General features: G+C 59.7%; 1 protein-coding gene across 1 annotated transcript; it reads left to right on the forward strand.

The window, feature by feature from the left end:
- Positions 1–1,147: 1,147 nt before the first annotated feature.
- LOC130017118 (CAP-Gly domain-containing linker protein 1-like) lies at positions 1,148–13,650 on the forward strand (the record flags this gene model as incomplete). Its single annotated transcript, XM_056107818.1, has 6 exons — positions 1,148–1,232; positions 1,963–2,504; positions 5,994–6,118; positions 8,228–8,450; positions 12,501–12,604; positions 13,596–13,650. Coding segments are annotated over exons 1-6 (1,134 nt in total), but the record flags the coding sequence as incomplete, so codon positions are not given.
- Positions 13,651–14,807: the final 1,157 nt, after the last annotated feature.

Raw genomic sequence — 14,807 nt, forward strand, 5'->3', positions numbered from 1 at the left:
AACACACTTGAGAGAGAGTGCGGCTTCTCCAGAGGCGCAGAAAGCCACTGAACACGTTAGGTTGCCTGGTTGCTTTCGGTCCGAAAGTCCACACCTCAGGAGGGGAGAAGCCAGTAACATGACCGACCTCTTGGGCAAGAGCAGTCCCTGGGCTCAGGCACACATGAGCGCCCTCCCTTGGTTCAAGGGGGCTAATCTCGGAGTTCCATTGCCATGGCAACGTTTCCCCCATCCACCTGTCTGCCTCAGTTCTGTGGGTTAAGAAATGGAGTTAATACTGGCTTGTGGTTATCAAACTTGGGCAGCGTCACAAGGAACGAAGGAAACGCCAAAACCTCCTTCACTCCTCTTTGGCGCATTTTTTTTTCCTTTTTGGGTCACACCTGGTGATGCACAGGGTTTACTCCTGGGTCTGCACTCAGGAATCAGTCCTGGCAGAGCTCAGGGGACCATATGGGATGCTGGGAATCGAACCTGGGTCGGCCGCGTGCAAGGCAAACGCCCTACCACTGTGCTATCGCTCTCCAGCCCCCCTTTGGCGCAGTCTTGCTGGGCCCTTTTCCCTGGCAGTTCTCAGCCCATAGAAAAAAGTGTGCCTGTTGCTTGCCTTAGCTTCTGTGTGTAACCCCGGGCCTCTCACACACACACATACGCACACGCGCACACACAAGACCAGCGATCACTGCTGAGTCGCCTCCCGGCTAGTCAGTGTCTGGACGGGGAGGTGGTCAGTGACACTCGCAGTGCTCAGGGACGATTTCTGGCTCCTGAATGTGTTTGGGGGTGGGTGTGATGCCAGGGAGGGCGTGAGGGTCAGCTGCCCGCAGGGCAAGTACCTGGCCCCTCTGCCCTCTGGCCCCGAATCTGCAGTTGTTTGTTTGTCTGTTTGTGATTGAGTTTTTGCACAGGAGTGACACTTGGTGGGCTCGGGGGCTGTGCGGGATGCTGGGAGTTGCACTCGGGGTGGCGAGTGCCAGACTGGCAGCTCTCTGGGCTCCGGAAGCTGCTGTGGTCGCTCCCCTGAGACAGACTCTCTCCTCTGTTCTTCAGAGATTTATCCCTGAGAACGCGTGTGCCTCAGAAGGCCCCGAGTGGGCTCGACGGTCAGGGCCCGGTAGTGGCCGCAGCAGCGTCTGACCACCTGACCATGAGTCTGCTGAGGCCCAGCGGGCTGAAGGCCCCCACCAAGATCCTCAAGCATGGGAGCTGGGCCCTGAAGGCGCCCTCGGCCGGTAAGTGCGCTCAGCCCGGGCCAGGGGAGACTCATTCCCACCCGGGAACCCCCTCCTGAGTCCTCGCCTGGGAAGGGCTCCCTGAGCTGTAGGCACGTTCATGGCTCTGGGGACAGCTCTCACACACGAGTGTCATGTTCTGTGACTTTAGTGTCACGGCAACTGGTGTCAGCTGAGGCGACCAACACGCACCCTCCTAACTGCTAGCCCCCTCGCCCAGGCTTGGGGCAGGCTGAGGGAGGTGGACTCACCTGGACTAAAGGGCCTCATTGCTGGCCGTAGCCACAGGACAGTGGGGAGGGCAACCGGCACCCCATGGGACTCTCCAGCCTCAACCTCACATGAGTGACCCTGAGCGCAGAGCCAGATATAGGCCCTGAGGACTGGCTGGGGTGCTCCCCCCCTAAAAGAAAAAGAAGATGGGCCAGTGGACACAGCAGAAATAAGACACTGGGTTGGAGCTTTCACCTGGCTTGGTCCCTAGCATCACGGGGTGTGTCCAAAGATTTCCCCTCAGCTGCCCAAATATGACTGCGGCCTGGGATGCTGCAGTAGGTAGGCACGTCCCCTCACAGCGGGCCCAGCCAGGCTTCGCCACAAGCAGCCCCGGCATTGACTGGGAGTAGGCCCAAGCACTGCTGGGTGTGGCCCCCCCCAACCACACTTTAACTGGACCTGGACAGACTCTTCCTGACCCTTCTGACCCTTCTGACCCTTTCTGCTGTTCCAGCGGCTGCTCCCGTTGAGAAGTCCGTGCCTGGGGAGAAAACCCCCAGCGCCCCCTCCTCGGAGACGCAGGAGGCGTTTGTGGACGACTTCCAGGTGGGGGAACGAGTCTGGGTGAAGAGGAACAAGCCTGGATTCATACAGTTCCTCGGGGAGACCCAGTTTGCCCCTGGTCAGTGGGCCGGGATCGTCTTGGACGAGCCCATCGGCAAGAACGACGGCTCGGTGGCGGGTGTGCGCTACTTCCAGTGCGAGCCGCTGAAGGGCATCTTCACCCGGCCGTCCAAGCTGAGCAGGAGCTTGCAGGCCGACGATGAGACCAACGGCCTGCAGCCAGCGCCTGCTGTCCGGGCCACACCGCCCCTGTTGGTCTCCCCGGCCCCTGCCGCCACCCGGAAGGTACCCCAGCCCTCCTTGAAGGAGGCACCGGCCACCCCTCACATCAGCAACCTGACCAGGACGGCCAGCGAGTCCATCTCCAACCTCTCGGAGGCTGGCTCCCTCAAGAACGGGGAGCAGGAGCTGAAGCTCGGGGACCGGGTGCTGGTGAGTGCCGAGGGCAGCGGTCGCGGGTGGGTGTCCATTCGCCTGTCTGTTCCATCAGCCTTTGCAGACTCGCGGTTTGGGTGGAAGCACGAGCAGCCGGGACGCCTGGTCCTGCAGTTTCCAGCGTGATGGATGCGTGCGGGGATGCTGCCAGTTTTACCAGTTTAGCCAAAACAGGGTGGAGGGGTCATGCCGTGGGGAGACCGCGTGCTTTGCACGCCTCTGACCCGGGGTTTAAGTCTTGGTCCGATGTACAGTCCCCCAAGCACATCCCGGAGTGATCCCTGATCACCAAGCCAAGAGTAAGCCCTGAGCACTATGACTGTGACTCAAAAAACAAACCAACGAACGAAGTTGGAAATCGGTTCCATTTCTCTGGTTTGTGATGTTTGTGTTTGGGGCGTCACGGGGCTCACCCCAAGCCGCTCTGGGCCATTCCGTGCCCGGCTGTGCGCAAGCCCTGAGCCGTCTCTCCAGACGTGTGTGGTTTGGTGTTTGGGCCACACCTGGCAGTGCACAGGGCTTCCTCCTGGTGCTGAACTCAGGGATCTGGTAGGGCTCAGGGGACCATCTGGGGTGTCGGGGATGGACCCTGGGTAGGCCATGGGTAGGGACCCGTCTCCGGAACATTCTCAAAAGTATGTTTTGCTGACTTGGTTGCTTGATCTTCAGACTCAGCACCTGCTCTTGTGTTTCTCTGAGCAGCTACTGGAAGGTGGGGGTGAGGGGGCACCCCCGTGAGATGAGTTTCTGGTGGGGGTCACCAGGTCCCTGCACGTGGCATCCTCAGTCTACCCCAAGCCCTTTCCTCTGCACAGGTCCCCAAAGCAGAGGCGCTTGGCTGTAGACAACTGTTCTCCCCCAGCAGAAGCACTCAATAACGCTTTCAGAACCCGTGGGAAGCGGCCGGGAAAAGTCCCCTTGGGAACCTCTGAGGCGGGTGGCTCTGACCAGACAGACTGGGGGCTGGCCCGGAGCCAGTGGCTTCCCGGGGACCACAGGGATGGCCACCGCCAGGCCGGTGTCCGAGCGGTGGAGGCGGGAGAGGAGAGCAGTGAGGGCACCCGCCTGTAGGCGCAGGGTGGCCCGCGGAGGGTCCTGGAGGGTCACGGTCAGCGTTGTGCTTGGCCAAAGAGTAACACGGGGAGGGAATTGGAGCTGAAGGAGACACACGGTTTAAAGACTGTTTGGGGGGCTGGAGCAGTAGTACAGCGGAGAGGGCGTTTGCCTTGCACTCAGCAAACCTGGGTTCCCCGGTATCCCATAGGGTCCCCCAAGCATCGCAGGAATGATTCCTGAATGCAGAGCCAGGAGTCACCCCTGAGCATCGCCAGGTGTGAGCCAAAGACCCAAAGAAGAAAAAAGACTTTTTTTTTTAACTTGCATTCACAACCGTCCACACCCGGACACAGGGACACCAGTGTTGTTGGAACAAGGGAGCGGGGACACCGCCACTGGCTCTGCAGTGAATAACTCTGATCAGTTATTCATTTATTGGTGGTGGTGCTCAGGGCTGAGTCCTGGCCCTGTGCTCAGGGACCACATCCGGGCAGGTGTGTGCAAGGCCAACGCCCTGCCCGCTGTGCTGTTCCATCGCTCCATACCTCAGCTAGAGCACGCCTTTCAAAAAATTTTGAGGGTTTTTCTCGGGGACCACAACCAGCATAATGGCTGTTTTCTGAAAGATGAAGGGGGAAAAAAGAAAACCCAAACACTTTATTTGGTCTTTTTCCTAATTCAAGGAAGGTTTGCTTGGCGCTCCACGGCCTAACGCAGCCGTGGTCAGGAGGCCGTGGCGAGTGGGGGCTGGACTCGGGGCACTGAGGCGAAGCTCCCGTGCAGGGCTGGCGCCCTCCCGGCTCTCCAAAGGGCCTCCTGCCCTTTGCCCCATTCTTCCCTGCGCACAGGAAGTCCAGGTTCTGCGCCAGCTGGCCCCGATGTTTACGGGACTGACCTCCGAGGAGCCCTTCGAAGGCTCTGACATGGCTGTTCCAGCCTCCAGGCCTGTGGAAGACGGTCCCCTGCCCCCGGCACTCCCTGTCACTGGCAGTGGACAGGTTGCCCCCATGCTTGTGCTACTTTGGTTCTCTCTGGAGACTCAGGGACCCTCATTGGGGTCACTGGAAATGCCCAGCTCTGACCTCAAGTCCCGTCTGTGCTCACAAGTAGGCAGGGGTCGCAGAGCGGAACAGTCAGTCGCTCTGGTCAGTCTTATGGTGTCTCAGAGCGGGAGGTCACTCTGTCCGTCCTGTGGTGTCTCAGAATCCAACCGTGAGGAGTTTCTCCGGGCTGATGTGCGGTGGTTCTCCTGACCTTGGGAGATCACTTCCCTTCTCTCCAGCTGAGCTCTGACAGAATGTTCTGGAGACAGGCTTGCAGCAGTTTTGGGCAGATGATATTTCCAGGATATAATGTCAGGGTCTTGAGAGACTTGACTGCCTTCCAGCTGTGCTGTTCCAGGAGGCTGTTTCCGGGTCAGGGATGGCATGTTCTGTGCCAGATTCTTTGCCGATGAACTTTGCAGCCTCTTCTCAGCCCAGGGCCGCCACCCCAGCCACCTGTCTCTTGTTCTATTATTCTTTGTCACACTCACAGTTCCCAGGGCCCACGTCTGGCCACGGAGGCTGTGCCAGGGCCTTTGCAGATGGGACTTCAGGACTCACAGAGACAGTCCTGGGTGACGCTGCTACCCCTCGTGCTGCGAGTGACCCCCGAGCACGTGAACCCAGTCCTGCCCCAGACCCGAAAAAAGAAAACCACGCTCTCAGGCATTATTAGTTGAGGTTTCTCTCTCTCTCTCTCTCTCTCTCTCTCCCCCCCCCCCCTTTCTGTTTTGACTTTTTGGTTTTGGGGCCACTCCTGACAGTGCTTATGGGTCACTCAGGCTTTGCACTGAGGAATCACTCTTGGCGGGCTAGGGGGACCATCTTGGGTGTTGAGGATTGAACCCAGGGTGGCCGCACACAAAGCAAGTGCCCTTCCCCCGGTGCTCTGGCCCTTTTTGTCAGCATTCCCGTCGGTGTCCAGCGCTGTGATTCTGTTTTGCTCTGCGTCCCGGGGGCCAAGCATCAAGCCAAGGCATAGTGAAGGAGAACTGGAAAATCGAACTCTGCTAAGATATGAGAACAGTCATTTTCCTTTAGCTGGTTTCTGGCTGAATTGTTCTCCAGCGGTGGGGTTGCCACGGCTCCGCTCCCACACCCGCGGGGCAGGGACCCCCTCGCCACACCAGGTGGCTGGCCTGGGTCAGAGATTCCCAGGGGTGTGGTCAGCCAGGCCGCCAGTGACAGCGAGTGGGTGTGAACGCCGCTGCCTTGCATGGACACTGAGCAGCAGCGTCTGCTCACCCTGTAGGGGTTGCGGGGGGAAGTGGCACCTTGACCTTTGGGGTTTCTTCCGGAAATCCCTACTCTGAAGCCAGAATGTTCCTTAGCGGGGGTGGGGGCACTGTGCGCAGTCCATGGTGCCTGACCTGCGTCCCTCCGGCAGGTGGGAGGCGTGAAGGCCGGTGTGGTGCGCTTCCTCGGGGAGACGTACTTCGCCAAGGGGAATTGGTGTGGCGTGGAGCTGGACAAGCCGCTGGGCAAGAACGATGGCGCCGTGGCTGGAACGAGGTGCGTCCTCCTGCCCCCCCCAGACAGCCTGGGGCAATGCACAGTGCCCGGGAGGTGCTGAGGGGACTGCAGGCCACTTCACTTGGTTCTTAGGTGGGGCCACTTCCGGTGGCACTCGGGGACCCTGCAGGGATGTGGAGACAGCCTGGGGCTCCCACATGCAGCTGTGCTCGGCCCGCAGGAACCCCCCGGCCTGCTGTCGCCCTTCAGATGCCGAGGAGGCTGCTTGGAATCGCCCCTGGTTTGCGCAGTGGGGGTGGGCGGCGTGCGAGGGAGTGTGTGTGTGAATGTATGAATGTGTGTGCTTCGGAGTGTGGATATGTATGTATGAGGGTGTGTGTATGTGAGCGTGTGAGTGTGGGGCTGTGAGTGTTGGTGATGGCATGAGCATGTGAGTGTTGCTTGGGGGTGTGAGCATATTTGTGAGGGAATGAGAGCGTGTCATTGTTGGTTTGAGAGCGTGCAAGTGTTGGTTGGGTGTGCTTGTGTGTGACTGTGGGGCTGTGGGAGTGTGGGAGTGTTTGTTGGGGTTTGAGTGTAAGTGTGTTTTTGTTGGGGTGTGAGTGTGAGTGTGGGACGTTGGGAGTGTGGGAGTGTGGGAATATCGGTTGGGGTGTGAGTGTGTGGGTTAGTTGGGGTGTGCGTGTGTGAGTGTGGGGCTGTGGGAGGGTATGAGTGCTTGTTGGGGGGTGAGTGTGTGTGAGTGTGGGGCTGTGGAAATGTGGGTGTGTTTGTTGTGCTGTGAGTGTGTGTGTATGTTGGGGTGGGAGTGTGAGAGTGTGGGATTGTTGGTTGGGGTGTGAGTGTGTTTGTTTCTTGGGGTGAGTGTGGGAGTGTTTGTTGGGGTGAGAGTGTTTGGGAGTGTTGGTTGGGGTGTAAGTGTGTGTTAGTTGGGGTTTGAGTGTGTGTGAGTGTGGGGGCTGTGGGAGGGTATGAGTGTTTGTTGGGGAGTGAGTGTGTGTGAGTGTTGGGCTGTGGAAATGTGGGAGTATTTCTTGTGGTGTGTTTGTTTGTTGGGGTGAGAGTGTGAGAGTGTGAGAATGGTGGTTGGGTTGTGAGTATGTGTGTTTCTTGGGGTGAGTGTGGGAGTGTTTGTTGGGATGTGAGTGTGTGTTTGTTGGGGTGTGAGTGTGTGGGAGTGTTGGTTGGGGGATGAGTGTGAGTTTGTGTTGGTTGGGGTGTGAGTGTGTGTTTGTTGGGTGAGAGTGTGTGTGAGTGTGAGGCTGCATGAGGGTATGATGTTTGTTTGGGAGTGAGTGTGTGTGAGTGTGGGGCTGTGGAAATGTGGGAGTGTTGGTTGGGGTGTGAGTGTGTTTGTTGGGGTGGGAGTGTGAGAGTGTGGGAGTGTGTGTTGGGTTGTGAGCGTGTGTGTTTCTTGAGGTGAGTCTGGGAGTGTTTGTTGGGGTGTGAGTGTGTGTTGGTTGGGGTGTGAGTGTGTGGGAGTGTTGGTTGTGTGTGAGTGTGTGTTAGTTGGGGTTTGAGTGTGTGTGAGTGTGGGGCTGTGGACATGTGGGAGTGTTTGTTGGGGTGTGAGTGTGTGTGTGTTGGGGTTTGAGTGTGTGGGAGTGTGGGAGTGTTGGTTGGGGTGTGAGTGTGAGTGTTTGTTGTGGTGGAAGTGTGAGAGTGTGGGAGTGTTGGTTGCGATGTGAGTGTGTGTGTTTCTTGGGGTGAGTCTGGGAGTGTTTGTTGGGGTGTGAGTATGTGTGTGTTGGGGTTTGAGTGTGTGGGAGTGTGGGAGTGTTGGTTGGGGTGTGAGTGTGAGTGTGTGTTGGTTGGCGTGTGAGTTTGTGGGAGTGTTGGTTGGGGTGTGAGTGTGTGTGTTTGTTGGGGAGTGAGTGTGTGTGAGTGTGGGGCTGTGGAAATGTGGGAGTGTTGGTTGGGGTGTGAGTGTGTTTGTTGGGGTGAGTGGGAGTGTGAGAGTGTGGGACTGTTGGTTGGGCTGTGAGAGTGTGGGAGTGTTGGCTGTGGTGTGAGTGTGTGGGAGTGTGGGGCTGTGGGAGCGTGTTAGTCTGTGGGGGTGTGAGACTGTGGGACTCAGTGGACTCCGCGGTCGGCGCCTGTCTCTCTTGCCAAAGGTGTCTTTTGTCCCTCCCCTCCTCGATGTCGCAGGTACTTCCAGTGTCAGCCCAAGTATGGCTTGTTTGTTCGCATTCACAAAGTCACCAAGATCGGCTTCCCCTCCACGACGCTGGCCAAGGCCAAGGCGGCCCCTGTGAGGCGTGTGATGGCCAACACCCCCGCCAGCCTGAAGCGCCGCCCGTCGGCCTCCTCGCTCAGCTCTGTGAGCTCCGTGGCCTCATCCGTGAGCAGCAGGCCCAGCCACACGGAACTAGTAAGCAGCCCCCCTCCCCCGCCCTGTGCGATGCTCAGGCCCCCATGGACTCCCAGGGCCCCAGGGGCGAGAGGCGGAACAGGACCGGGTGGGCTGAGCAGCTCCACGTGGCAGGCAAGTGGCTTCCCAGCCACCACCGGTGACAGGAGCAGGGATGGGCCTTTCCTCAGGTGCTCAGGGCTCAGGCCGCCTTAGGGATGAAGTGGGGGAGCTGAAGGGGGCGTCGGAGGGTCAGAGCGGGACCCAGAGACTCTGGGGAACGCTTGGTGCTTGGCGTTGCCTGTTTGCTCTCTCCGTCCCTCCCTGCTCCCTCCTGTCCCTCTGCACCCCTGTCGACATGCAGAGGGGCCTCGACTTCTGTCCATTGCGGGGCCGCAAGTCAAAGCTGGGGCCTCGTGGCTTCTCCCCTCACGTCTCTCTGAGTCCTAAACACTAAAGTGTGTCCGAATGTGCAAGGGTGTCCTGAGATATTGTCCACAGGGAAACGGGCCCACGATGGAGACGTGTCCCTGGGGGCTGGCTTTGCTGGGGGCTGCGCTTCCTGCCACCTCCTCTGCTCCCTGCATTGACCCTCGATGCGGAAGAGGAGGGAGTGAGTGTGTGTGCAACAGAAGATACAAAACAGATGACACGGGAACGGGAGCCAGGAGGCCACCCGCCGTGGGCACAGGCCTGGGGCCAGTCCTGTCTTGCTCGACCACCACAGGTTTCCCTGGCCTGCCTCCATCCTCACGTCCGACTCCTCCTTCCCCTCGACTCGCCATTCAGGAGGGGAGCAGACTCAGAAGCCCCTCTCCTTCCCTCGCGAGCCAGCCCGTTTGTGGAATTCGGTTTTCTTTTTCTGCTTGACTGTGGGCCACACCCTGCAGTGCTTCAAGGGGCCGTTTGCAGTGCTGGGGTTGAGCCGGGGCCTCCCACCTCCGAGCAAGAGCCCCACGCCTGAGCCGTATCTCCAGCCTCCCCACGCTGTCTTGTTTTGTTCTGTTCTGGGGTCACACCTGGCAGAGCCCAGGGCTTTCTCCCGCCTCTGTGCTCGGGATTCTTCCTGGCGGGCCTCCGGGATTGAGCCTGGGCAGCGCTGGGGCTTCGCTGTCCAGCCCTTTGGCCCCTGCCTTGCATATCTTTACGCAGGGTGGAGCTCACTCCTAAACTGCACATCACCGTTAGCGTCTATGACAGGAATATAGAATGATTCTGTGTGACTTCATGGAAGTATACCTCGACAACATAATTCCATACGTGCACACACAAGCGTTCACACACACACAGCCACTCATACATGTACACGTAGTACATACCGTATATACACAGGCTGATGGGTATATACACACAGGCACGTACATGCATAGACACAACGCATGCATGCACACAGGTGTGTGTAGACATGCCCACAGGAACGTACGTGCATGCATACATACATGCACACAGGTCCGTGTGTGCCCTGTGGGAGGCCTCCCGGTTCGCTTGTTGGCTGAGTTGCTCTTCTGAGGTACCAGGCTCCCACAGAGGGGCTGGCCTTGCTGGCATGGAGCCTGGGGCCTCACACACCATGCGCAGGGCAGAGGCTTTGGCATCAACATCCTGAGTTCAGTTCGTGGCCCCGACCTTGCCCAGCCCCTCAGCGCCCGCCTCCCCCCATGCCAGGGGTGCTGCTTTCTCCCTGCTCCAGCGCCTGAACCTCACAGTCTCATCTCCATGGTTTGCTTAAAGCCCTTCCCTCCCGTGCTGGTTTCCTCAGGGAGTTGTCTCGGACCCAGGAAGCGCATGCGTCCGGCCTGCCCCACCCGCTCAGGCCAGGAGGCTCAGGGAACACCGCCGCCCGCCTTTCCTAGTTTTTATTTTTGCTCTTTGGTTTTGGGGCTCACCTGGCAGTGCTCAGGGACTCCAGGCGTGGTGCTTGGGGGCTGCTCCCGGTTGAGGGGGTTTAAGCCCAGGTCTTGGTGGAGACCCCCAAGGCTGTCAAGCTCTTCCCAGCCACCCCTTGAAATCAGAGTTGAGTGCACTTCCCGGCAGCACTGCACATGGCTGGGCCCGAGAGCTCGTGTCCTCCTAGAAATTTTGTTTATTTATTATTTGGTTTTGGGGCCACATTCAGGGGTGCTCAGGGCTTATGCCTGGCTCTCTGCTCTTGGGGTCACTCCTGACGGTGCTGGATCTTGAACCTCTGCAAGCACCTTCCCCCCCCAAAAAAAAACTCTTTGGCCCTGGGGAGAGCATTTAATCTGACCAATATACTTTAAGTGTATTGGGGAGTCACGGCCAGATCCTTACGCAGAGGCAAGGATGAGCTGCTCCCCGGACAGAAACAGGTAGCTCGAGAGCTCCCAGCAGGCAAAGCAGCAGTGGACAGCCTGGGCCCTGCTGCGCCCGTCAGTCAGCAGGCAATTGGCAGCACCTCAGATGATGCAGGGAAGCGGCAAGAGACCCTGCGGCTGGCTCACAGCAGGGCAATGGGTCAGGGGTGGCCGGGCAGAAGGAGCGGACGTCCTCGGCCACCCCCGCCCCAGCCCCCGCCACCGTGTGCCTGAAGAATGAAGATCAGGTCCCGCTGTGTCCCTGCCTGCAGGGGCCGTTGTGCCGCAAGGAAACTGGTCTGCAGAGCGACCATGAGCGACCACGAGCCCAGGACAGAACGGACAGGATCCCCGGTCCCCGCAGCCCTCCAGCCCACTCCCCTCCCCTCCTCACTGTCTTTGCCTCTTCTCTCCTTCCCTTTGTGCATGGCCTTCCCCTGAGCTGCCCTTGCTGTCCTGCTCGCTGGGCGTGAGCCCTCACAATGCTCACCCACCACTTGTTCCTTTTTTTCCTGGATTTTGGGCCACCCCCCAGCAATGCTCAGGACTTACTCCGGGCTCTGCACTCAGGACTCACTCCTGATGGGCTCGGGACCCTATGGGGTGGGTACCTGGGATCCAGCTCGGGTCAGCGGCGTGCAAGGCCAGCGCCTTCCCCGCAAGTTTACCATTCTAGCCTCTCATCCCCCTTTCGAAGGCAGATGGCACAGGGGTCTTTTATGGGGTCACACCCAGTGACCCTCAGGGGCACGAGGCCATTCCCAGAGACAAGAGTCTCTGGTTACTGCTATTCAGGCCTGGGGCGGGTGCTGGGGAGAGCGAGGTGAGCTGGAAGGAAGAGGAAGAGAGAAGGGCCAGGCTGCCCTGGGGAGACCCTGACGGACGGACGTGCAAGGCTGAAGATGCTGGAGCCGGCCTCAAGCTCAAGCCAAGGGCTCAGCCTTAAGGAAGCTCAGGCCAGAGCGGGCTGTGGAGGGGGCTGCCTCCGGCTCTGCAGAAGAGTCTCTGGATTCCCATGAGGCCCGAGGTCAGTGGAGCCCAGGTCCCGTCCAAGGATCTTCGGGAAGGTTTCAAGACGCTTCTGCTGAGAGTCAGTGGCCCATATGCACGGATGCAGCGCTCCTCCATCTGCTTTGCTGAGGATAGCCACATGCATGCCCGCGTCCGCCGCCCCCACACCCTTCACGTCTCTTTTTCCTTTCCAGTTGCCGGTAACTTCCTCCCGCTGCGCCCGCAAGATCTCCGGCACCACCGCCCTCCAGGAGGCGCTGAAGGAGAAGCAGCAGCACATTGAGCAGCTGCTGGCCAAGCGAGACCTGGAGCGGGTGGAGGTGGCCAAGGCCACGAGCCATGTGGGGGAGATAGAGCAGGAGCTGGCCCTGGCCGGGACGGGCACAACCAGGTGACGTCTGTGCAGACGGCAGTGCCGGGTCCGAGAGACGCCTGCGGCAGAGGCTGGGCACGAGCTTGGTGCAGGCGGTGCAGGGAGAGGCCGTGGGTCCCCGTCTGCCGTCGTTGCGGTGGCGTCCGCCACGTGGTTTGATCGCATGCACCTTCTGCTCGCCCCGTGGGGGTTCAGGGAGCGCCGAGTTGTCCCCGCCGGTGCTTTCGTGCTGTGTTTCCCTTCCCGCCTTCCAGAAATGCTGCATCTTAGGTGGGAGACGCGTTCAGCGTGCCACGGTGGCAGGTGGCGGTGCCAGCCCACAGAGGGCTGTCGGGGGCGGGCGAGGACACTCACGCGCAGTTGCCTCCACAGTACATCCTGGAGCTGGAGGCCAAGATGGACGAGCTGCGGGCCATGCTGGAAGCGAGCGACTGGGAGAAGGTGGAGCTGCTGAACCAGCTGGAGGAGGAGAAGAGGTGAGGCCGTGCCAGGAGCTGGGGGGCTGCCTCGGGTGGGGTGCTCCTGGCCTTCCAGGGCTATGAGAACAACAAAGCAGCGGGTGCCCAGTCCGGAGAGTGGCCTCATTGGGGGGGATGGGGGGAGCTCACTGGAGCCCAGCCACCCCCGGCCCTCCCTGCTGTGTCCACGTGGCCTGGTGTTCAGGAGACCTGTGCTGGCTGGCTGGGAACTGTCGTATCCCAGTGGGGCCCTGTGGGAGTCCCTGGGGTTAAGTCCTGGGCGGGAGGAAACCTGCAGCACCCATGGGGCACGGCAGCAGACAGGCAGGGCTCAGGCCAGGCTGCAGACAGACGGACACGGGGTGCCGGCCAAGACCGTCTTCTCAGATGGGCTCCTGGCAGTGTGGTGCCCAGGGGCACTGCCAGTGCCCGGCTCAGCCCCTCAGCTCCACATGCTGAACTCACCACGTCCCCTGGGAGCCCCTCCTACCCCCCGCCCTGGCCCCGAGTCATTTGCTGCTTCTCTCCCAGGGGCTCAGTTGTTGTCCCGATGCGGGGGCAGGCGCTGGCTGGGAGGGACTGGCATGCGCACCTGGTCAGTCTCTAACCACCTCTGTTAGCTGCGAGGCAGAAAAGGCTGATATGGCACTGCGCCTGGCGTTGGCTCGACAGAGCTTCCTCCTGTAGCCTGCGGGTACCACCCAGTGCTCACAGCCGAGGGGACTCGCTTTCTCTTTTTTCTTTTTGGGTCAACCCAGCGATGCTCAGGGGTTACTCCTGCCTCGGCACTCAGGAATTACTCCTGGCATTGCTCAGGTCCGAATTGAACCCGGGTCGGCCACGTGCAAGACAAATGCCCTGCCCGCTGTACTCTCGCTCTGGCCCTCGCTGACTCTCTCAGCCCTCCTGTGTGTGGAGGCGGGGGCTGGGTCAGGCGCGCATCTACAGGATGGTGGCCCTCATGGGGGGCAGCAGTGACGCCCCTCACAACTCTCCCTCTCCCCCACAGGAAAGTGGAGGACCTCCAGTTCCGAGTCGAAGAGGAGTCCATCACCAAAGGCGACCTGGAGGTAAAGCCCGGGCAGGTCAAGAGGCTTGCAGGGTGCAGGCAAGGATGCGGGGTGGCCTGGCCGACCCCGCCGGGACCACTTCTGCTGGAGACTCCAAATCAGACAGGGATACCTGGTGTCATGCACCTGGCAGGGCCCGGCGGAGGCACCTCTGCCCCTTGGGGCCGGAGGCTGCTGTTGATGAGCGTTTTTCTCTCGTTCTGACAGTTGGGTCTACGCCTTTGCCTCAGCTTTGATTTTCAGTCGAGCAGCACAAAAATAAAATGGCTGATAGTAAGAATGGGTAGTGCTGCCTTGTACTCGGCCAACCCGGGTTGATCCCCAGCATCCCGTATGGTCCTCCGGCCCTACCAGCAGTGATCCCTGAGCACAGAACCCTGAGCGAGCCCAGAACACCTCCAGGTGTGGGGCCCCCATCCACAAAAAAGGCAGGTAGATATGTTGACCCTGTGAAGCTAACTGTTGGAGCCTCTCCATCCTGCGTGTGTGTGTGCGTGTGTGTGTGTGAGTGTGTGAGTGTGTGCGTGCGCATATACACGCGTGTGCAGGTAAGACTACTCTGCCATTTTCATTTCTGGTATTTAGGCCACATTAAGTGCTTGGCTTGCTTGTGCCTGCTTGATCTCATTCTTGTTTCCATTCTTCCCCGCTTTTGTTTCTGTAGTCATTAACTTCCCTAATAACATCAGAGGAAATTGAGCTGATGTCGGAGGATCGCAGGGCCCTGAGGTCAGAGAATCAATTGCTGGCGAAGGAGAAGCTCTCTCTGAAGTCAGAGAGAGAGTCATTGCTATTGAAGTTGAAGGAAGCGGAGGCCAAAAACTCTTCGCTGCGGGAAGAGCAGAGGAAGCTCTGGCTGTTGAACCAAGCGATTCTTTTCGATAAAGAGAAGGTCATCGAGGCCAGGCGGGCCGCAGAGAAGCTCTGGCAGGAGGAGCGGCTCTGCCGAGAAGCCCTCGAGGCGGAGAAAGAGAAAGTGCTGGAAGAGGGCAGGGCAGTGCAGGAGGAGCTCCAGAGGGTGCGCGCGGAGAACGACGCCCTGCAGGTCGCCAAGGTGGGGCTGCAGGCCCTGGTGGAGGAGCTGCAGATGAGCAAGAGCGGCCTGGTGGCTGAGTGTAAGAAGGGCCTGGAGGAGAGGGGCCAGCTGGAGG

The sequence above is a fragment of the Sorex fumeus genome, unplaced genomic scaffold, assembly GCF_029834395.1.
Source record: "Sorex fumeus unplaced genomic scaffold, SorFum_2.1 ptg000177l, whole genome shotgun sequence".
NCBI classification, from domain to species: domain Eukaryota; kingdom Metazoa; phylum Chordata; class Mammalia; order Eulipotyphla; family Soricidae; genus Sorex; species Sorex fumeus.